At 42.7% G+C, this 24,773-nt stretch overlaps 1 protein-coding gene across 2 annotated transcripts in view; it reads right to left on the reverse strand.

Annotated features, from left to right (window-relative positions):
• NDRG1 (N-myc downstream regulated 1) overlaps positions 1 to 24,773 on the reverse strand; it is an 81,796-nt gene that overhangs the window by 34,960 nt on the left and 22,063 nt on the right. The window contains exons 2-5 of one of the 2 annotated variants that reach the window (XM_078153758.1): positions 22,712 to 22,790; positions 20,170 to 20,205; positions 16,721 to 16,888; positions 2,464 to 2,569 (exon numbers count right to left, since the gene is read on the reverse strand). In XM_078153758.1, coding sequence (XP_078009884.1) covers positions 2,464 to 2,569; positions 16,721 to 16,888; positions 20,170 to 20,205; positions 22,712 to 22,774 — 373 coding nt within the window. In that variant the 5' untranslated portion in view covers positions 22,775 to 22,790. The remainder of the gene's footprint in view (positions 1 to 2,463; positions 2,570 to 16,720; positions 16,889 to 20,169; positions 20,206 to 22,711; positions 22,791 to 24,773) is intronic. The other variant, XM_020997904.2, reaches the window with a different exon arrangement.

A 24,773-nucleotide genomic window follows, 5' to 3' on the forward strand; every position in this document is an offset into this window, starting at 1 on the left:
TATTCCTCTTCCCATGGCCCACAAAACAAGGTTCATTCCATGCTCTCTGGTCTGGCATTCAAGGCCATTACCCCATAGCTCTAAATTACCTTTCTAACACTAATTCATACTACCTTTCTTACACATTGGTTGTTTCCCAACCAACCCTCTCCTTTCCACTGCTCCCATAATCTTTGTCTTTTGAAAGATAATCAATGCTGTAAAATCCATTTCAAATGCCACCTCCTCCATGAAGCCTTCCCCAAATCCTTGGCCCAAGGAACCACCCCAATCCCAGCCCCAAGGGGTCCATGAATAGACCTCACAGGGTCTATGAACTCGGATGGGAAAACAATCACTTCCAACAGAAATTCTACACTTACTTTTTTTTTTAAAAATATCATTCTGAGCAGGGGGTCTATCACAAGACTAGGCTCCATGGCACAAAAAGGGTTAAGAATCCCTGCCCTAGCCCTCACCTCTAATAACCAATTTTCCCCTAGATGCTTACCACATTCCCCCTTTTACCAGTTACTTGTGTAAATCAATTTTAACTTACTAGACTAAAAACTCCTTGGGGCTAAGCCTTATGAAGTGTGGTATCCTATAATGGGGACAGCTTAGGTGGCACAGTAGATAGAGTTCCAGGCCTGGAGTCAGGAAGACTCATCTTCCTGAGTTCAAATCTGGTCTCAGAACACTGACTAGCTGGTACAACCCTGGAAAAGTCACTTCACCCTTTTGCCTCAGTTTCCTCATCTGTAAAATAAGCTGGAGAAGGAAATGGCAAACCACTCCAATATCTTTGCCAAGAAAACCCCATATGGGGTCACAAAGTGTTGGACATGACTGAAAAATAACTGAACAAAAAAAGAAAAAGAGAGAGAGGCCAGATCAGCTTAGGAAGGACTCATATTCCATGAACAACACTACTGCTACATTCAGTTCATCACCCCAGCTCTGTGTCATGCTTGCCATGTGACCCTGGAAAGTCACTTAGTCCCAAGTTTTCTTTTAACTTCATTTTCCTCATTTCTAAGACGGGGAATAGTGATACTGCCCCAATAGGATTATTGTGTTGCAACAATAGAGGTTAAAGCATAACCTAAATGTTGATTATTATTATTAATAAAGCATCTGTTGAGCTGCATTTGAACCCTGGCAGAAGACAGAGAGCTTTTGTACTCCCAATATGGCTACCATACAGTAGGAAACAGACCATTGAATACAGAATACCAGGAACTCTAAGCCACGCCACGCATAACACTGCTATTCTAAGAAGATCAGATTGAGAAAGAAGGCTCTGCAAAGAATACAGTGGGACTTCCTCTTACTATTCTCTTCTTACTGGGGACGTACAGATTCGCAGAATCACAGAATCTCACACTGTTGGAAGGGCCCTCCGAGGTCATCTATCCACCCCCTACATGAACATGAAACCCCCTCTACAAGACCCCTAACAAAGGGTCACACACCACCTACTTGGAAGACCTTTAGGATGAGGAACCCACACCTTCTGAGGCAGTCCACTTGGGGACAGCACCAGTTAGAAGGTCTTGGTATGGAGCCAAAAAATCTGCCTCTTTGCAACTCTGCACTCACAGCTCCAAGTTCTGGGGCCAAGAGCAACAAGGTTTGATCTCTCTTCCTCATAACTGCCCTTTAAAAAACTCAAAAACAGCTGTCAGGCTTATTCTATCGCCTCCTCTGCAGACTAAATAGCCTCAGTTCCTTCTACTGGTTCTCATGGCAGGATCTCCAGGCCTTTCACTATTCTAATTGCCCTCCTCTGGATTTTTTGTGGCTGAAATGATGAGATGGCTGCCCTGGGTTGTTCCTCTTCTTCAGTCATTTTTTCAGTTGTGTCCGACTCTTCATGACCCCACTTGGGGTTTTCATGGCAAAGATACTGGAGTAGTTTGTCATTCCTTCTCCAGCTCATTTTACAAAAGAGGAAACTGAGGCAGGGTTAAACGACTTGTTCAGGGTCACACAGATAGTGAGGATGAATTTGAACTCAGGTCTTCCTAACTCTAGACCTAACATTCTATCCACTGTGCCACCTAGCTGCTTCCTCCTCTGGTTCCTCTCTAGTTTATCAATGTCCTTCCTAAAAACTGATGCCCAGAGAGGAACACAACACTTAACAGGGTTACAGGGTTTAGAGCCAGAACGAGCCATAGGGATGGTTAGTCCACTCCGTTCATTTAACAGATGAGAAAACAGAAGACTCCCAGTTAAGTGCACAAGGTAACAGAGGCAGCACACGGCATAAGCTAGAACTTTAATCTGGTCCTGGATTCCAAATCCAAATGTTTCCCCCCACCTCCCCCCATCACAGTGCCACTCCTACAGCATGCTGATGTGCTCTTGCCAGGACAGCCTACGAAGAACCCATCCCCTCTGTAGCTTGGGACAATAGCTCTCTCTCAATGCAGCCTAATATCTTTCCTGATCTCCAAGAGATCGGCTTAGGCAACTTACGGTTCATGCCAATGTCATGATACGTGAGGATGACAGGCCGGTTCCCCTTGGGGGTTCCACATACGGTGACATGGACTGAGCCATGGAAAGTCTCAATGTCCTGCTCCTGTGGAAAGAAGAACACAGAAAATACTTTTCACCAAGAGCTCCCATGTCTCCAGCTCCTCCTGGACTAGGGTTCTGGCCGCTGGAGATCCTAACTCAGGGCTAGCTGAGCCCGAAAATTACTTCCATGTTCTACAGCTAAGCTTATCACAAGGAACGAACAGGAATTTATTCTCTGCTCAAGGGACACAGCTTTCTCTCACCCTGTGCAAAAGCGTAATAACTGTGATCAATACCGTGTGTCTTAAAAATATTCACGCACACGCCTAGAGCCATTCTCTAGATACCATGCACATTACCAGGCCAGGGCTTCATCTCAGCACCTTCCTTGAGTCTTACCATGATCATAAAGATCACACATCTAGAGCTGGAAAAGGCAAGCCCCCTCATTTTACAGAAAAGGATATGGAGGCCCATGAGGCGAATTTACTCCCTCTTCATTTTCACCTCCCCCTGGGATCCTTAGTTTCCCTCAAAGCTCAATTCAAGCACAGCTTCTCACATGAAGTCTTCCTTGCCTTCTCTCACATCCAACCCCTTTATATTTATAGAGAGTTCTCAATTTACATAAATTCACATTATGCAAATTTGTAAAGAATTCTGAAAGAAATCCACATTCCAAAAAAAAAAAAACAACCTATGTTCACTTTGCTATACAGTACTCCCTCTGCTCCTGCCTCTCAGCCTGGCACTCCACAACCCCCCCCAACCATGCCCCCACCCAAAAAAACCTAAAAAATCCCCCCAAGTGAAAGCAGAGCAGACTCCCCAAGAGTCTACCACTGCCCCAGCTCCAGGGACTCGGCTTGAGAGCTGTGCACAGAGAAAGGAGACCTTTGCCTTGCTCCACCCACCTACCTGTGTGTCTATCTTCCGCCACCCAAGCTTGGGTACCTCAGGTCTGTCCCTCACCCCTGAGTGTCACCAGTCCTCTGCTGTCTGTGTCTGGCCCCCAACGTGTCTACCCACCCCACTAAGGGTTCTTCCTCTCAGTTCCAGCCAGTCCCTCACATGGCTGTTCTCCCCCCTGCTCGAGCTTCTCTATCCCCAGCCCCTACGTGTCCTTAAACGAAGGAACAGCTAACCTCCCTAAACAGGCATGTGGCTTCCTTTCCCATGTCCATGTCTAATTCACATTAGATAAAAATCTCTTCATGTAGAGAATGGTCCATTTAAGTAAAGCAAGAACAGTCTGTATTTGGTATACTGTATATTGATGTATGTGTAGCCGCTCCCCCCCCCCCCCCCAGAATGGGTGCTCCCTGAGGGCAAAGCCTTTCCTCTTTATCTCTATATGCCAGCACCTAAGACAATGCCTGCTATGCAGTAGGCACTTAATAAATGCTTACTGAATGATTCATTGATCATCCCACAGGTAGGGAGCTGCATGGTTAGACTACGAGCCTAAGTCCTTTGATTTCGAATCCTTACCATGCTGGAAACTAGAACCCACATCTTTTTTTTTTTTTAATTTTCAGGTGGTTGCAGTTAAGTGACTTGCCCAGGGTCACACAGCTAGTAAGTGTCAAGTGTTTGGTCTGAGGCCACATTTGAACTCAGGTCTTCCTGACTCTGGGGCCAGTGCTCTATCCACTGCGTCACCTCGCTGCCCCTAGAACCTACATCTTATGAAAACAGAGTCCTCGCTCTTCCCCCATACCACAATCACCATCAATAACAAGCTTTTATTATGCCCTCACGATCTGCTGGCCATGGTGCTGAGCACTGAGGATACAAAGACAGGCAAACACACAGCCCTGCCCTCAAGGAACTGACACGCAATACACAAACAACCGTGCACAACACAGGACACGCAGAGTGAATCAGACACCACTCAGAGCGAAGGCACTGGCTCTTGACCGAGCGCTGAGGCGGCCAAGCCCCTTTCCACCACCCACCCAACCCATGCTCCCAATGTCTAGGCTGGGCCCCGCATCCCCTTGTCGTGGTCCTGAGCCAGATGCTAGCACAATGGCCCAGTGTTGAACCATGATACTCTCCATTGTCTCCTGACTTCCCAGAACCCTCCCTCCCGCAGATGTGTACATCTTATCTAAAAATAGCACAGAAAGCCAAACAGAAGGAGATTTTTAACTCTGGAGGGCATGGCTCCAGCCTCTGTAAGAAGAACCAGAGCGGTTAAGGTCCTCTTCTGGTTCTAACCCAATTTAATTCCAACACTTACTAATTAAGTGCATACTAAGAGTAATGAATTCCCTAGGCTATGTGGTGAGGATGAAGAGATCAAAAAACTCAGAACTGTCCTTTGCCACAAATGTGCCTTCTCTGGGGGTGGGAAAGAGCGGGTTTACGTGTCAATAATTGTCATGGATGGAACTAAGAAGCATTTGGGGGAGGGGAGGGCAGAACTTGAATCCAGGTCTTCCTGACCCTATGACACCATACTGCCTCTCTGCAGTAAGAGGTACTCACTCACTATCACACTTAGGGATATACACTTAGTGGGATGTAAGCTTTGTGGGGGCAAGGATTAGTTTTTTTTTTTCCTATTTTCCCAAGCACCTAAGCATAGTGGTCTTGCTCTGCTGGTGTTTAACTGAATCAAATCACATTTTATCCTTATTACCCATCATCTGCCTCCTATTCTCTCCTTTACATCACGGCTATGTTAATATACCTCATGCACATCTCAGAAGGACATCATGAAAGGCAGCCAGGTAGATAACTGGACATGAGTCAGGAAGTTGTTGGGTTGTATCTGACTCTTCATGACCCAAGAAAACCTGGGTTCAACTCCTGATTCATATACTTAGCAGGTACGTAACCTTGAGCAAGTCATTTAAATGCCGTCTGCCTCAGTCTCCTCATCAGTAAAACAGGGATAATAACAGCACTTAATCTCCAGGGCTGTTGTACGGATCAGTATTTGCAATGTGCTTTGCAAACCTTAAAGCACTATATAAATGCTAATCTGCTGTGGGGCTTAGAATATTCAAAGCCTCAAAAAGAAGACTTCTGGTGTGTTAAGTGGATCTCCTATGGAAGATATTTAGAAACACAGAAATAAAAATGGCACAGGATGAGAAGAGACACTGACCTAAAATTTGTATAATCTTAAGAAAACTTTAACTCTCCCAGATACAAAGTTAAAAAGTAAGAGCATTGTTCAAAGGAAGACTTTTCTTCCCTCATTCACTGCATGGAGATGAGTTAGGTTCTCAAAGGTTATGCCAATGGAATGTAAGTAGCCCTGGGAGGGGCTACCAACCTGGAACCACCTTTGAGGATGGGGCAAACTGGCACCAGTTCTCTTAAGGAGCATCCCAACTTAGGGCAGAGGGGCTCATCGCCAGAAGGCTGGCCATGAAGGAGCCAAAGTGTATCCACACCACCTCAAAGACTGTCTGCGAAAGCCTGATTTAGGTTAGTAGAGGGAATTTTACCCACATAGGTAAAATCATGAATCCCGGAAGCATTCAAAGTAAAAGGATACACAGCTCTCCGAGGTCACCCAAAAACATTCAGACTCAGTTTCCTCATCTGAAAAATGGAAATCATAATACCACCCACCTCCCAGGGTTGGTGTTAGGGCAAGATAATATTTATAAAGCACTCCTCTGCAAATCTTAAAGCATTATATAATTATTAGATATTATTAAATAAATGCTAGCTATTATTTAAGGTTCCCGACATGATACTTTGCATTCTTAACTCACACTACTGCCTTCTCCACTTACTTTATGCTCTAGTCAAATTAGAACTAATTTTGGTCTATCCATCAAAGATAATCCTCTAATTTTTACTCATTATGCTTTTTCCCTAAGAATCAAACAAGAAGCATTTATTAAATGCTCACCACATTCCAGGCACAGTGCTAGGTACTGGGTGATACAACTACAAAAATGGTGGAAGCTCTGCCCTCAAGGAGTTTTTATTCTATATAAATAGTCTGCCCTACTACTATCTAACTTAGGTTGAATCCTAGATTTGCTTTTCAAGAACCATCTCCAAATTCATAGGACTAGTGGGGGGGGACAGGACAGGGAGAGAGACGGAAGGAATGGACAACTCAAGTTCCTCCTCCAAGAGTCTAATGAAAGCCATGAGGCAGTTAGGTGGTGCAGTGGATAGAGCACCAGCCCTGAAGTCAGGAGGACCTGAGTTCAAATCCAGCCTCAGACCAAACACTTGACACTTACTAGCTGTGTGACCCTGGGCAAGTCATTTAACCCCAACTGCCTAAAAGTAAAAACAAAAACAAAAAAAAGAAAACCACAGACCTCTTCTCAGAATCTTTTTTTTTTTTAAATAAAGATCACAGACCCTTGGTTAAGAACTCCTGTCCTAAGAGAAGCCTTCATGGATCCTGGGAGGTAGAAATAATCTTTTCCATCCCCAGTGCTACTTTGTATCTCACTAATGTACTTACGTTTATTTTTAGAATTTTTTTTTAAAGATAGATAAGCCATTGGTTAATTTGTAGAAGAAAACCAAATATCCAGTATCAAAAATGAAAAAGGTAAAATCGCCATCAATGAAGAAGAAATTAAAGCAAGTATTAGGAAATATTTTGCCCAATAATATGCCAATAAATCTGACACTGAGTAAAACTGATTAATAGTTATGAAATATAAATTACCTAGATTAACAGATCAGGAAATAGAATGCCTAAACAACTCCATCTCACAAAAAGAAATTGAACAAACCATTAATGGATTCCCTAAGAAAAAATCCCCAGGCTCACAAGTGAATTCTGACAAACATTTAAAGAACAATTAATTCCAAAACTATAAACTATTTGGATAAATAGGCAGAGTCCTTCCAAACTCCTTTTATGAAACAACTATAGTGCTGATACCTAAACCTGAAAGAACTAAATCATAATTTCTCTAATGAATACCGATGCACAAATTTTAACCAAATACTACCAAGGTGATTGCAGCAATGACGACAAGGATCATACACTATGTCAGGTGGGATATCACACCCGGAATGTAGGGTTGGTTCAATATGAGGAAAACTACCAACCTACCTGACCATATAAATAACAAAACCAACAGAAATTACATGATTATCTCAACAGATACTGAAAAACCTTTTGACAAAATATAGCACCCATTCCTATTAAAAACACTAGTGAGCATAAGAATAAAGAAAGCATTCCTTAAAGTGATAAGCAGTATTTATCTAAAATGATCAGCAAGCATTATCTGTAATAGGGATAAGCTAGAAGCCTTCCCAATCCTTCCGTGGCAAGGATGCCCACTACTATTCAATATAGTACTAGAAATGTTAGGTATGGCAGTCAGAAAAAGAAATCAAGAGAATCAGAATGGGTAATGAGGAAACAAAACTATCACTCTTTGCAGCTGATATGATGGTATACTTAGAGAACCCTAGAGAATCAACTAAAAAAACTACTTGAAATAATTAACAACTTTAGCAAAATTGCAGGATATAACATAAATCCACATAAATCATCACCGTTTCTTTACACAATCACCGAAGCACAGCAGCAAGAGATAAAAGATAAATTCTATTTAAAATAACTATAAATAATATAAAATACTTGGGAGTCTACCTGCCATGACAAACCCAAGAACTATACAAACACAATCACAAAACACTACACAGAGATGAAATCAGATCCAAACAACCGGAAAAATATCAATTGTTCATGGGTAGGCCGAGCCAATATAATAAGAATGACAATTCTACCTAAGGGAATTTACTTATTCAGTGCCATACCAATCAAATTACCAAAGAATTATTTTATAGAGCCAGAAAAAATAACAAAATTCATCTGGAAGGACAAAAGGTCAAGGATACCAAGGGAATTAATGGTAAAAAAAAAATACAAAGTAAGATGGCCTGGTAATAATACCAGATCTCAAACTATATTATAAAGCAGTAATCATCAAAACTATCTAGTACTGGCTAAGAAATAAGAGTGGTGGATTAGTGGAATAGATTAGTTACATAGTAGGGTTTGATAAACCCAAAGACCCCAACTCTTTGGGATAAAAGCTCACTATCTGATAAAAGGTGCTGAGAAAAATGGAAAACAATAGGACACAAACTAGGCATAAAGCAACATCTCCCACCAAACACCAAGATAAGGTCAAAATTGGTATGTAATTTAGACATAAAGGGTGACACCATAAGCAAATTAGAAGAGCCAAGGAACAGTCTACCTGTCAGATCTACGGAGAAGGGAAGATTTTATGACCAAATAGGAGACGGAGAGCACTTTGAAACATAAAACAGATAATTTTGATTATATTAAATTAAAAAGCTTTTGCACAAACAAAAGCAAGGCAACTTAGATCAGAAGGCAAGAAGAAAGCTGGGAACCAATCTTTACAGCAAGTATCTCTGATAAAGGCCTCATTTCTCAAATACAGAGAGAACTGAGTCAAACTTATAATAATACAAGCCATTCCCCAATTAATAAATGGCCAAAGGATATGAACAGGCAGTTTTCAGATGAAGATATCAAAGTTATCTATAGGCATATGAGGAAGTGCTCTAAACCACTACTGATTAGAGAAATGCAAGTTAAAACAACTCTGAAATACCACCTCATACCTATCAGACTGGCTAATATGACAAAAAAGGAAAATGATAAATGTTGGAAAGGATGTGGGAAAATTGGGACACTAATGCACTGCTGGTGGAGTTGTGAACTGATCCAACCATTCTGGAAAACCATTTGGAACTATGCCCAAAGGGCTATCAAACTGTGCGTACCCTTTGATCCAGTTATGTCAGTATCCCAAAGAGATCATAAAAAGGGAAAAAGGACCTACATGTGCCAAAATATTTGTAACAGTCCTTTTTGTGATAGCAAAATACTGTAAATTGAGGGGATGCCCATCAACTGGGGAATGGCTGAACAAGCTGTGTTATATGAATGTAACGGAATACTACTGTGCAATAAGAAATGATGAACATGCAGATTTCAGAAAAACCTGGAAAGACTTCTATGAACTGATGCAAACTGAAATGAGCAGAACCAGGAAAACATTGTACACGGTATGTGATGATCAGCTATGAACGACTAGGCTCTTCTCAGCAACGCAGCAATTCAAGACAAGTGAAGAAAAATGCTCTCCACATCCCGATTAAAGAACTGATGGACTCTGAATGCAGATCAAAGCATACTTTTTTCCCCCCACTTACTTTATTCTTTTTCATGGTTTTTTCCCCCCTTCTGATCTGTTTCTTCTTTTACAACTGTGACTAATATGGAAATATGTTTTATATAACCTATATCAAATTACCTACCATTTTAGAAAGAAAAGGAGAGAGAGGAGGGAGGGAAAGAGAAAAATTTGGAACTCATCTTATAAAAATGAATGCTAAAAACTGTCTTGACATGTAATTGGGGAAAAATAAAACACTATTAAAAGTAATTTTGTGCTTATTTTGACTTAGCACTATGTGTTTATACTGTTCCTTCAATTAAACAGACAGAGAAAATGCTATGCAGACAAGGAAGGACCTAGTGCTTGGGACAATGGTTTCATGCATATTACAGACCTAATAAATGGCCACAGAATGCTGAATGAGAACCCCTTTGGTATGGCATAGTCGGTTTCCCATTACTAGGTCTCTGAGTGGCCTGGAAATTCTGTAGAGGGCTTCTTTATTTAGATACTAGTTGTTTGAAATGGCCTCGGGGGTTCTTTTTCCCTCTTAAGTAAACTTTTTGTGGTAGCCCCATTTCTATTACCACAACTAAAGCCTCACAACAGATAAGAGAGGTAAAATCACTTTGTAGCCCCTAACCATAACCAGTGTAAAAGCTAAAAGCAGCCCTATCCAAATATATGGATAGTCCCAACAACCAATACAACACCCTCCCTCTCCCACCTTCCAAAGAAAAACACATATAACCTCCAACATTCATTTCAGCCCTCGAGAAGCTGCTCCTGCCTTCGGGGAGCCAAAGCTATCATCTGCACCAGGCCCTCTAACAGGGATGCTTCCCAAACTTCAGATGACCTCTAACCTCACACATCCGTCCACTCCATTCCCAAACCAGCTGCCTTTCTCCGGCCAGGAGGCATGTCTGCTTCAAGGCTACTGTGAGAGTGGCTGAGAAATAAAGATGGAATTTCCTTTTCTGTCATCTCACCCCATGGCCTGCTCACAGCTCCAATCGCCCCTTAGGAAAACCAGCCACAAAAACCCCACAAAGTCTGTGGCTGATTGGAGCATTTGAAAACATTGGCTGTTCTGTTATGCTTGTGTGGGAGTGGGGGTTGGGGAGAAGGAGAGAGGATGTGGAAAGAGGAATGAGGCCCAGAGCAAAATTCCCCTTTTTCAAAATGAATCCCAAAAAGAAAACTGAAAAAAAAAATTCACACTCATCCAAAAAGATTCTAAATCACCCTCTCCTCCACCATGCTTGCTTGCTTACTTAACTCGTCCTCCAATAAAAACATAGGGTCTCCCTCTTCTACAGCCACTACACAAAGTCCACTCACTGGGAAGGAACTGTTAGAACAGTCTTGATGTCAGACAACTGAAGGTATCAATACCTCTGACTTTCACGAAGGTTGCACTCCGGTCTGACTCTTGTCTTTACCATGTCGGAGGTACCCTCTTGCTCTTGAAGCTGCCTCCTCCTCCTTGAGGGTAGGGACGATCTTTCTTCCCAGAACTTAGCATAGTACCTGGCCCACAGTAAGCACATAACACATGCTTGCTGACTTGGCTTGTTGGCCCTGATGGCAGAGAAAGCTCTTTTCTAGGACAGCTGGTGCCAGTTCAAGTAAGCTGTGCCCCCTGCGCCTCCTCCATTGCAGGAAAATTGGGACAACTCAAAGAATATGATCATATTCAACATGCGGGATAAAAAGCCATCTCACCTCCTTTCCCCATCTCGGCAAACACCAAAATTAATCACAGTTTAGAGGAAATAGGTGTTGCTTCAAAGAATAGCGAATGGCAGGTATAGTGGGAAAATGTATTAACTGGGCCCCAACCAACCTGGGCCCCCAAATTAATGTTATTTTCCTTGCCTTACATTTTTAAAAGCCAACAAACCATAGGGAAGTAGTCTTCTATGGGTTATTCGGTAAACATACAAAGGCATGGGGCTACTGTACATTCAATCTTCTATACCTTTCCTACTGGTATACGTTGTCCCAGGTAGTACTCATCCTTTATTAATGGACCTATAAGATGAGCACTGGGCCTGAAGTCAGTAAGACTCATCTCTGTGAGTTCAAATCTGGCCTCAACACACCTCCTAGCCATGTGACCCTGGTCAAGTCACTTCACCCTGTTTGCCTCAGCGTTCTCATCTGTAAAAGGAGCTGGAGAAGAAAATGGCAAACCGCTCCAGTATCTCTGCCAAAAAAACCCCAAACAGGGTCACCAAGAGTTGGAAATGACTGAAAGGACTGAACAATAAAAACAAGGTCTCTTCTAGTTCCATGAACTGATATTTCTACGACTAATTTTATCTGTGTGGGCAAAATCCCTATCAGCATAGATCACATCCCTTCAACCCCATGAACACAGATCACAACACAGAGCACATCTCTTCTACTGCCATGAAGACATCAAAGACACCCCCAAACTCCCATTCCTGAGTAGACAGGATTTCTGACTTGTCATTAAAATTTCATCACTGCTGACCAACCTCTTGTAATAAGCCTCTCCAAACTTAGCGAGACTGGTCCCCAGAGGACACACAAAGAATCCATCATTACACCCAAATCCAATGCCTTCCCAGTAGCTTTGTAGATAGATGCTCTTCAAAAGTTACAGACCAAAAATTCAGAAACCAAGCTGGTGCTGAGTTTCTTCAAACTCCTAAGATGATACCCAGGCTATTACTGGGTCCAAACACAAGGCCTTTCCAGCCTTGGAAGACCTGGTAGACATTGTGCTCCATTAGCATTAGCCACTGAGAACACAAGCTCACCTCCAAGCCACAAAGAGGCATCAGAGGATGGCAAAAGTATTATCCTGTTTAGTCCAAAGAGGTTAAAGGTTTTCTTCACAAAAGTAAATGCTGGAGCTCTGAAATAATGTGAAGCAAACCAGACAGAAAAGTCTATGTGATCAGATTTTAATTAAATAAGTGCTCTTTTAAAAGGTTCACAGAAGGGACAAGTCAAGATGATCTTTTTATGAAGAGATTAGGATGGCTTGTATTTAGACACCAATTATTCAGTTAGAAGCACCAACAGTTTGTTGTCTATGTTTAGGGATAAATGTCTCCTTGGAATGTTTACCCTATTGGCTTGCTTATGATTTTTATGGACAGTGGAAAGGTCAACCTCAGGCCAGGTCTGTCCAAATTTTCAAATATCATTTTGATTCTTTAAGAGATCAGGAGATTCCAAGGTTCCATGGGAAGAATACAGTGGTAGAATTATAAAATTACAAGTACCCTAAAGGGAAAAGGAAAAGTCTTGAGTCTAAGTGGGCTGCAGCTTATTACCAAAGATTAAGTGTGAAGCCAAAGTGTGAAAATACCAAAGCTATGTATGAATGGGAAAGAGGTGGTGTAGTGAGAATGAAGGGGCATAACCCCATTAATGAACAATGAATGGGTGTAACTCCACTATGGTAAAATATCCAAAGGTAGAACCCTTGTGCATTACTTGGGATCATCAGGCAACTAGATGGCTCAGTGCACTGAGCACCGGTCCCAGAGTCAGGAAGACCTGAGTTCAAATCCTGCCTCAGACACTTACTAATTATGGGACCCTGGGCAAGTCAACATCCCTGGCTATCTCAGTTTCCTTATCTATATAATGCAAATAAATCCGCAGTCTGCAAAGGTGAAGGGTCTACCCACAAATGGGATCATAGAAACTATCCAATTTTGATTTCCAAGGTCTTATCAGGCTGATAACTTGCCCTTTCTACAAACCTTCCCTGAAGGTGAAATGACCTGGTAAGGTCCTCCTTGAGAGCATCCCATTTCCTGACTTACTTGCCATGTGATGATCCCTGAAGTCCTTGAGGATACTGAACATGGGACAAATTCTGATCTAGCTAGAAGGAATTAGTGAGGTCCTGCACTGGGGTGGGGGAAAGGAGGGGCTTCAAAGATGTAATTAACTCTCTCACACCCATTACTAAGGGAAATCACAAATATCAGTATATCCCACAGGCAAGACTATTTCTCACATCTCACATAACCCAGCTACCAGGCTATGTGCTCATTACTCATTCAAATATTTACCGAGCACCTTAATTATCCTCAGTAGAAGCTTCTGAATTCAGGGACCTTAGATCTGCTTTTGTATCCTCCTTGCTTAACACATGGTTGTGTCCATTGTAGGCACTTAGGAAATGCTTTTTGAATTGAATATTACATCCCAAGCACTATTCTATAGTCTAACACCAGAGACTTTTTAACCTGGGGTCTACAGACCAGTGGCTAGATTTCTAGAGGGTCTGAAGTTGGATGGGAAAAGAATCCTTATTTTCACTAACTTCTAACAAAGTTTACCATTTCCTTCAATTATAAATGTGAACAACAAATATTATCCTGAGTAGGAGTTTGAAGGTTCTACCTAAATATTATGTAAAGATAGCTAAGTGGAATATAGCAGGTGACAGATCAGTGGACATGAAGCCATTAAAACCTGAGTTCAAATCTGACCCGTGTGTGACCTATGGCAGGTCACTTAATCAGGATGCCTCAGTTTCCTCATCTGAAAAATAAAAGTAATAATAATATCCACTTCTCAGGGTTGTTGTGAGGATAAAATATCTGTAAAGTGCTTTGTAAACCTTAAAGTGTTACAGAAACATTAGCTACTGTAATTATTATCATTGTTATGACTGACTGAACAAAAGACTTGAAAACAGAATGGCCTTAACTCTAACATGCATTCCTGTGTGCTTTTGCTTGAAGAGAAAGAAGGGAGACGAATTAACTAAATAACATTTCCAGGCCCAACCTGGCCCTAAGAGTTCACGATTTCAAAAGTTCTGTGATCCTTCGCTTCTGAGTCAACCTTATAAAAAGGAAAGGATAAGACGTGCTTTCTAGATTCTTCTGAAGAAGATAAAAATCATGAACACTTCACTTCTGTCAAAGTGCCTTCCACCTACACTGTGAGGTCTAACGGAGACAAGAGCCTATAAGGGAGATGGGACAATTACTACTATGTTCCCTAGACTTATGGGGAATTGGAACCACAAAACGGAAGCAACTTGTCCAGGGCTGGTGACTGGACTGAGTCTTGGGACCAGCTCCACTGTTATGGAATTCTGTGACCCTAAGGCATACCCCAGATCTCAACTCTCCTGGGCCTCAACTGTAAAATAAGATGGTGGGCTCAGATGACCTAGGGCCCTGTCTAATTCCAAAACAAAACTCTTTAGATTTCCAGGGCAATGCCCTACCCACTGCATCACACTAATCTCATTATTAAGAAGAGAGCCTCAGAAGAAGCCTCAGCCTACAGTATCCAAAAGGCCTAGTGCAGTTTGAGGACACTGTATCTGATAAGGAAGGATAAAATAATCTAGACCTTTTTTTGCTCTGGAAATGGGGCCAGGGGAAGAGAGGAATCACCACAAAACAGAGCGGCATCCTTCTAACTATCCATTAATTCCTTTTGGGGTTTTTTTTTTTGAGCATTTTTTAAAAATTATTTATTTTTAAATTCCTTTTATTTTAGAGACAAGCTATGGAAAAATTTTAAGTGTCCAGACAGGCTACATAGTATTACAGTGGAAAGAATACTGGGTTCAGAGTTAAGAGACCTAAGCTTAAAGCTCTGTTTCCCACTTAGTAGCTGTGTGACGCGGAGCAACCTACACTTGCCTCAGTTTCCTCATCTGTAAAGTGAGGATAATAATAAGCACCTACCTTCCAGGGTTGTTGTGAGGAACAAATGGAATTATAATTGTAAAGTACTTAACTTAGCACAGTGTCTGGCATATAATGTTAGCTGGAAGCATCTCCTGTTTATCTGCCTAACAGAAGGTGTTTAGAAGAGTGGGTGGGAGGAAGTGAAGGTTGATCAAGTAGGCTTCTTGGCTCCTCAGAGCAGCAAAGCTGATGGACAGGGAATGCAGGAGTATAAGGGGCTGACAAAAGCCACACAAGAGAGATCGTCAGAGACAGAGTGAAGGATGACTCACGGGGTTGAAGTCAATAAGGACCACAGGCTGTGAGAACTCCTTAACAACCCAAGGCTATGCCAAGCCCTGCTGCTGAACACAAGGTCCCGGGTCCTTCACGCCAAGCCAATTCGCAGTTCTGCTTGGCTGAAGGATTCGATCACATAAATGTTCTGGGCAGGGCTGGAACAACTCTCACTGTACCTGCCATCCAAGTCTAATGACCACAATCAAACCCACTGATGCAGGGGCCACCTTAACGACCAATTTTTTCTCAAAGTTCAGCGACTTTTCTTTAAGGGGGAGGGGGGAAAGGAAGATAGGCAAGATGTGCAGAAGATAGGCTGGGAAAGAAGAGAGTTGGCTGAACAGATAGACAAAAGAAGCTCTACCATCTTCACCCTCATCAGCTCAGGGCTGGACTTGGAAAGACGAGAGACCCTAGTTTAAATCTCACCTCTGACACACTTACAAGCTACATGATCATGGGAAGGTGGTGCAGTGGATAGAGCTGGGACTTCAAATCTGGCCTCAGACACTCACTAGCTCTGTGTGACCCTGGATGGGTCACTTTGCTTCAGTCTGCCTCAGTTTCCTTAACTGTAAAATGAGGATAACAGCACCTACCTCACAGGATTCTCTTAAGCTTAAAATGAAATGTGATCAGTAAAGTACTTAGCACAGTAGGTGGCACCTAAGCAGGCATTTGATAAATTTAATTTCCTTCATTATTTTTAGACTTCCTTCTCACTGTGTCTGTAAAATGAGGGGGGTAGATTAGATGATCCCCAAAGGATCTTTCCCAGCCTAAATCCTAGCATCCCAGACACTACAGGCTGCCACCTATGAAGAGGCCCTGGAGACCAACCACGACTACTGAGGGCTGTAGATGGAAGTTTCACCTCTGCCTCAGACAGGCAGTAAACTACGGGTGAGGAATGGGGCAATGTTTCCAGACACAGCCAATGTGCTAATTTGTTCAACTATACTTGTTACAAGGAAGGGTTCTCATTGGGAACAAGGAAACGGGGTCAGTTGGCAAACAAACGTATAAAAAAGACTAAGACTAGGCAATACAACTTACTTTTAAGGCACTGGAAAGGGAGTTAGCAAATTCAAGCCCTAATAATTCAGGCACTAAATATTTGTGCCATTGATCTTGAGGGAAGCAGCGTGAGAAAAGGCCTGGATTTTCTTTGCCATATATTACCGGTGCGTATTTGGGCAAGACATTTAGCCTCAGTTTCTTCATCTGAAAAAAAAGTGAAGGCACTGTTCTAGAATACCTAAGATCCCTTCTGGCTCTAAATCTACGACCTTATTAACTGTCTAAGTTCACATGGTCACTAAGTGCCCATGACAAGACTGGCTCTGAAATCTTCTGCCTGAATCCAGGGCCCAGCACCCCCATGCCCCCACCCAAGTTCTCCTCCTCCCCCTCTTTGGGCCTCCATTTCCTCATCTATAAAATGGGGGGGTAGGGGTGGCATTAGAAGCTCCCTAAGGACCTTCCTGGCATTCCTATTCAAAATGAGTTCCTGTAAGTAGATGTTCAGCTGATAGACTGATTTAATCAGAACTGGCAAAAAGCAGAACAAGGAACTACGGATGGGGCTGTGCTGCCCTGGGTATGATGGAAAGGAAGCACAAAAAGATAGATAATATGAAACCTCACTGTTCCAGGGAAAAGAGACAAGAAACTACTTCCTTCCTTCATATGAGTCTCAGTCAAGGGTTGAGAAGTCCATCGATCTCTGTAGTTTGCCCAGGCATCCTCCCCCCCTCCCTCTAGGGCCACTGGGAGGTCTCCTGGTTACTTAAAGTTCTGAAACGGAGGGGGTGAGGAGAAGAGACAAACTGAAACCAGGCTGAACACTGGTAGACCTCATCCTCCACTCTTCCTGATACCAGTGATTCTCTCCCCACCATCACCACCTACCACCCAGGGAAAGTGTTCTAAATCTGAATAAGCTTACAGCCTTGCACTTCAGGTGTGACTGCATTCTTTCAAGGCCATCCAAGGGTCCTTAGTGGAAGAAAGATCACAGACAACCATCCCACTGCCCTACAAGCTGTTCCCCATGACTGATGGGCCGGTGTCCACTATCAAGTTCAAGGCAAGGAGAGTCACCTATTTTGACCTAGCTATTCCAGAGAATATCCTTTGTGTTATACACCACAGTTCAGGGCTGCTGCCCTCCTCTTGACAGAGGGGTGATGGCCTTAAGACACAAAGACAGATTTTCAGGCACAGCTAATTTCTTCCAAGGGCTTTGTTTTTATTTATTTTGCCCTAGTGGGAAGGAGCAACAGGTAAGGAGAGCATGACAGGGAAGCAAAAAAACTCACTGAGTCATCTTTCTTAAAAAGATAGTCCTTGAGTCACTTTTTTTAAATGAAGAGAAAAGGAAACCAGAAAGAAGCAGTCAAGCAAGGTAGGTTTGAAAGCTGCTGACTGAATTTATAATATATTTAATTATTATTAAAAGTCGGTTTTTTCCTGACTCCACTGTACCATCTAACACCCTGAATCCCTGTTTTACAGATGAGGAAACTGAGGCAGAGTTAGTTAAGCAGCTTGCCCAGGATCACACAGCCAGCAGCATCTGAGACCAGATTTGAAAAAGTGATTTTATTGATTAAAGGGAACTCCCAGGTGAGCAAACTCCTATCAATGCAAGGCTGTACCTTCTCTCTCAGGGCAGCTAGGCGGCACAGTGGATAGAGAGCAGGAACTGCAGTCATGAAGACCTGAGTTCAAATCTGGTCATTAATCTGTTTCTTCATCTTTAGATGGGGATAATAACAGTGCCTACCTCCCAAAGTTGTAAGGAATAATTGAGTTGATAATTGTAAAGCGCTTAGCATATAGTAAGCAATGAATCAATATTTGTTATTTGTAATTAGTTATTATAAATAGCCCAGTGCTGGGTATGAGGAGAACACCCCACACTATTATTCTATTTACAGAACATAGTAGGCATTTAATAAATGTTTGCTGATTAACATATGAAGACAGAGGCTGGGAAAGTCTGACTGCATAACTGCCTTCCCAACATTTAATCTCTCCAAGTCCTTACTTGTGAAGTAGGGGAGATATGTCATAGGCTTTCCTTGCCAGCTAGGGCAAGATTATAGATACCATGAGAACCCTCCAGATCATCTGTGATGCAGGGTGGTCATTACCCTCACCATCAGTGCTCAAAGCCTCAGCATCCCCTTATTTCAGTAAGAGTACAACCTTACAGCAAGAAAGCATATAATTAACAGTTTTCAAGTGGCTTTCATTAGGGATCAATGGCCTCTTTTTGGCCTCGGTAATGTGTAAATGAGAAGGCAGCTAGGTGGTGCAGTGGATAGAATGCCAGATCTGCAGTCAGGAAAACTCATCTTCCCGAGTTCAAATCTAGCTTCAGACACTTCCTAGCTGTGTGACCCTGGGCAAGTCACTTCACCCTGTTTGCCTCAGTTTCCTCATCTGTAAAACGAGCTGGAGAAGGAAATGGCAGACCACTCCAGTATCTCTGCCAAGAAAACTGCAAAAAGACTCATATACAACTAAAACAATTTAACAACAACAAAGTTCTAGGTCATGGGGCCAGGAAGAACTCAACAATAACAAATGTGAAAATGACTCAAGACTTTTCAGAACTAGGAGAGCTTGAAGATGCACCAGGCTACTAGTCCAAGCCCCTTTGCCAGAGGGGTAAAGCTGAGGCCCCAAGAGGAAAGGTCAGGCTAAATAAAGCACTGGCCAACCACAGTTACAAAAGATTGAGTGCTGCTGAATTTTAGGCTGCTTTCAATCCTTCCAATCGTGCTTGCGGCCTGGAGAAACAGCTAGAGCTTCTGAAAACTCCATGGAAGGGATTGTCTGTCTTGCTTGCTCTTACGTGCATTTCTAGCAAAACATGTCACATGGCTCTATCCATCTACTTATCCATCCATTCTCCCTAGAGCCAAGCACAACATCATGTGCGTGGAAAGTAAGTATGTGCTGAGTGAATGAACAAAAAATCTGAAATCTGTGTCTTTTCTTCAACTGACCCTGCCCATCCATCACTTTCTACTGCCCTGTTCCCATAAATAGGGGAAGGAAAGCCAATTCTGCACACAGCTTGTTCCTGGACAACCATCCCAGCACAGAGGGGGAAATGGACAGATTTCCACTCCGGGCCAAACAAACGCAGAAAGATGTTTCACTTTCCTGTGGGGCCGCCAAGACTGAAGACCCCTCCAGCCATGTTCCCTTGCTGGAGAAAAGCCCTGAACTGAAGCTTCTCTCTGCCTTTTCCCCCAAACGCCAAAGTATCTCTGACTTAGGATGTTTCCCCATTTTGCTTCAAGAGCTGGGGAAGGACTTCAATTTCTTTGGACAATATTCAGAACATTCGACACTTTTTCTGCCCTGGGTGGGGATCTTAAGCTTAGTTTGGTTTCTCCCCTCCCTGCAGGGGTTTTGAATAGTGTTCAATTTCAAAGAAAAGGAAAGAAAGAGAAGAGAGGAAGGAAAAAAAAAACATTTCTACTTGCCTGAACGTCGAACTCTTGCAGGAGGCCAGTGATGGTCTGTAAAGAGATAGTCACGGTCACTTTCCTCCAAACATACCAAACGAGTGGGGAAATGCACAGGCCTGAAGTCTGAACCTCCCAGAGGGAAAAGGGTCTAGTCTGGAATAGCTGTGCCCTCAAAAGCTCTCCTACTACACCTTCTGGGAGAACATCTACCCATTAAATTCAGACGGGAGCTGGGGCCTGGCTTTGGTTTAAAAAATGTCATTCACTGGTCCCCTTCCACAGGTCAAACCAGAAAAATAAACTGTTAAAGTGTCAGACACAGTCAGGCTACAAGCACTACCAGGGAGTCACATCCAGAAGGCGAGGGGCTATGTAAAGACCCCACCAATTAATATGTTGGGTTAATAAAGATATGACTGGTACAGAGTCATTGCTCCTCCCATGCCCGAACGAAGAGGGAACAAAGTGCCAGCCCAAAGGGTGACTGGATCTGATGCTGTTTGATACAGTGTGAATCCTCCTCTCTACCTCCTTCTGAACGGAGGAAGGTTCTGGCGGCACAAACGTTCTACTGAGCAGATGAAGCAGTCAGGGACTTCTACCACTGCTCCAGTAGGGAGCCTAGCCATTCCTGGAATCATCTCAAAACTTCAGCGGTGCCCCATGTGATGTACTATTTTCAGGCACCAGGAAAGACGAGCGGGTATACAGCACATACTATGTGCCAGGCACTGTGCTGATTCCTTTTTTTTTTCCTTTCTTTTCTTTTCTTACTAATATTATCTCGTGTGATCATGGCTAAGTGATGTCATACACTCTGCTAACTGCTCAGCTATGGTTTCAAAATCCATACGACTTTGAAAAGAGGCCCTCATACCACATCAGCAGAGCTGTTTCTCTGCAGAATGATTTTTTACAAAGCCCCGAGGGAAGTGACTGTTTGGAGGAAATAACAAAATCCACACTCTGGGAATGAGGCCCCAGTTGGGAGGGCCAGGGGCAAGAAAAATGGATTTTTTAAAAAAAATTCTGCTTCTATCAAAAATGAAAATAGTTCAACAGCACCCTCAGCAAAAAGCAGAGTTTGGGAGGTAAGGTCAGGTTAGTGGAAGAAGTTACTACCTTCAAGTCATTGCTTTTTGATGTGAAGGAACGGACCAAGCCCTTGCCTAAAAGGCAGGCAGGCACCCCTTTTAGAATGTTGGGGAATGGGCACGATGTAGGAGGAGGGGGATAGGTACCATATTAAGCACAGCAATGAATTACTGTGACAAATCTGAGGAAGCAGCTTCCCTTTAAACCATTAAGGAGAAAATCAATCTCTCCCAGCCCAGCAAAGTACAAATGTAACCAAAACTGGGCAAGAGGATCAGGTTTATTTATTTAATCTCCAAGACTCACTTTGAATTGTAGTACGAGACCCTTCACGGATGGTAGAGCGCTGTATGTTTAATAAGCTGTGTATTCAATAACAGTGCTGGAGTTGCTCTGAACCATCCATACGCTGTACCTCTTGTGACTGATTAGTGGCATGTGACTGTAAGACACTAAGCTGGGGTCAGAGGTACTGTCTTTGGCCCTGGGGCCGAAGGAATAATTGGTTTCAGCAGAGATGGCCTATTCTGATGAGTAGGCAAACTTAGGAGAGAGGTACCCCAGGACGCTGCAAGATGGGCTGAAACTAGCCAGAGAAAATTTAGTTGGGCCAGGGTGGGGTGGGCGCGGTATAAATCAATACAGTACAAATCAATACAAAACCCTGAACTTGAGTTTAAAACATCAACTATGGAAATAATCTCTGGAAGCGACACTGATAAACTGGTTTCCCAGAGGACAGTAACTAGGATGGTGAGGGGTCTAGAGACTATGTCTCATGAGGATGGGCTAAAGAAACTCAGGGTGTTCAGTCTGGTGAAAGAAGATCTCTTTGGGAGGGCATGAGGCTGTTTCCAAATATCCAAAAGGCTGTCACATGGAAGGAGGATCAGACTTGTTCTCCTTGGCCCCAGAATGACAGAATCAGAACCAATGAGTAGAAACCAATGGGCAGATATCCATTCAACAGAAGGAAAATTCCCCAAAATTGTCCAACTTTCATAGCAAAGTAAGGTAAAGCTGGACGATCAATTATTATTGGGGATGTTGCAGTGGTAATTAATGCTTTGGGCAGGAGCTAGACTATATCTGAGCTCAGCAATTCTATAATACTGTCAGTTATACAGGTCATTATTAATTAGCACTGTCCTCTAACTAGACTGCTGGGCAACAAGGAAAGTTAATTAATAAAAAAAAATTACTTACTGCTAGAATCTGCTAGATTAAAAATGGCAGCTTCTAAGTATCTTTTCTAAAGAATTCACTAATGTTTTTAAAAAATTTTTACTCCCAAAATAAAGGATAATTGTGTTCTCTGGACTCCCGTTTCTAAAACTTAATCACTTTACAATTTCTCATACAGGACATCTTTTGAGCTTTCCAAGAGCTAAGAGTTTAGGACTTGTGACCTCTTGAGGCTGAGCCCGGAGGTCAAGATGAAAAGTCACCATTTGCAACTCACCTCTTCTCTCTCCACCAGAGGCTTGACCTCTGCAAGGTCCACATCCTGGAGGTCCTTCGACATGGTCCCAGACTGTTACCTGAAAAGAATGAAAATCAAAGGCAAGGTCATCAATGCTTGCCCTACACTTTTATTTTCCCTCTTTTATTCACCACCACTCCCAGTAGAAAGCTCTACTGAGAAAAGAGCTCAAAGACCCCTAAATGAAGACTTGTAGTTCCCACCCCACCCCAATCCTGGCAGGACAGGGCTAGCAAATTAGTATCAGAAATCACACTAGACTGGGAGGTAGGGAGCAAGTCTGAGCCCTGATTCTGTCTCATTAAGCCAGTCAATGCCTGTCCCCTGGGCCTCAGTGGATGGAGTCAAGATTTGGGTCAATTCCCAACCCTGCTACTTGCTAAACATGTGACCTGAGACAAGTCACAGAATCTCTTTGGGCCTCGGTTTGCTTATTTATAAAATGAAAGGGCTGAACCAGATGGTCTCATAAGTTTCCTTTCAGATCTAAATCTTTACTTCTATCACCTGCAAAATAAAAGGTCCAGACTAAATGATCTTGGGTCCAAACCAACTTGAACATTCTGTGACGTGTAATGCCCATTGTTAACTCATAAAGTAGAGGCTTTTGAGGATTAAAGGTGGGGGGAGGGGAGAGTAGGGAAGGGCAGTGCAGGACAAGAAAGGTCTCCCACCAACATTACTCTCACATCTGTATAGCATAGCACTTTATAAGTATTCCAAAGGGCTTTCACTCAAGTTCCCTCAACTGAGCTTTATAATTATCCCATAAGAGAAGGAATCCAAGTTATCACAGAAAGGTGAAAGGCTTGGCTTAAAGTCAATCTGTCTACCTCGTGGATATGCCAGGCCTAGAATCCACATTCACTTACTCCAAATGCAGGACTTTTTCCTCTACCTCATAGTTCCTACAGCCATCTATCCCTCGCGAACTTAAAAACAGTCTTTCTTACAGCAGAGATATTCCTCTAAACACCACCTTTCTGATAGACTACAAGTTTCTTGTCTTATAGGTCTTTTTAAGTCTCCCAGAGTACCTGACACAGGATTATCAAAGAGTATACTCAGTGAGTATTCATACTTTATTCATTATTTAGTTAGTTTTAGAGCTGGAAGGAATGGTAGGCCAAGTCTCCTTATTTAAAGAAAAGAAAAGAAAAAAACTGAGGCCCAGTGAGGCTGAGCCACCTTGCCTAAGGTCATATGGCCTTTGTGTACTTACATCTCCTTCCAGTAACTTGGAGATCCAAATCTAACACTCTATCCACTGTTCCAAGAATGAATGTAGCAAACTTTAAAGGACAGTGCAGGCACACTAAAACCAAAGTATAGTTACCAACGTCATGAAAACAGTAAACCAAATTCCTCAAGTTCCCTGCTTCTCCTCCACCCACAAAGTCTTCAGTTTCTTTTCTGCTCAACTTTGTTCCTGGGGAATTAGATGACCTCTATTAGTACCATTTAACCTAAAGCTTCCTTTTCACGGACCCAATTAATAACTTAGGTGGGATATGCCTGCATATTATCTAGTCCCAAATTTGGCAATATAGACTAAATGTTACAGAGGAGAAGAGAGACAGAGAAAGAGAAAAAAAGATGGAGAATTGGGTCCTTGAGGATGTGTAAGCTTTCATGGGTGGGGAACCTTCGGCCAGAGGCCACATGTGGCCCTCCAGGTCCTCAAGTGCAGCCCTCTGACTGAGTCCAAGCTTTACAGAACAAATCCTTCTATTTAGTTAGGCAGTTCTTAACCATTTGGGTGTCATGGACCTCCTTGAACAGTCTGCTGAAGCCCATGGACCTCTTCCCTTTAAATAACTGAAGGATATGCTAAACTTCAGTTAGAGATTGGTGAAAATGAAAACTCTCTTTTTATAATATATATGTACATCTATAGATGACAAAAAACCCAGACTATATATGCATATGCACAGAAAGAGAGACAAAGACAGAGACAGAAGGCAAGAGAGAGTGTGTGTTTCCCATTCAGGTTTGTATACTCCATGAAATCTATGCACAGGCCCCAAGAGACAGCAGACCC

The sequence above is a fragment of the Phascolarctos cinereus genome, unplaced genomic scaffold (assembly GCF_003287225.1).
Source record: "Phascolarctos cinereus isolate Bilbo 61053 unplaced genomic scaffold, phaCin_HiC Scaffold_4;HRSCAF=312, whole genome shotgun sequence".
In the NCBI taxonomy this organism is placed as follows: Eukaryota; Metazoa; Chordata; class Mammalia; order Diprotodontia; family Phascolarctidae; genus Phascolarctos; species Phascolarctos cinereus.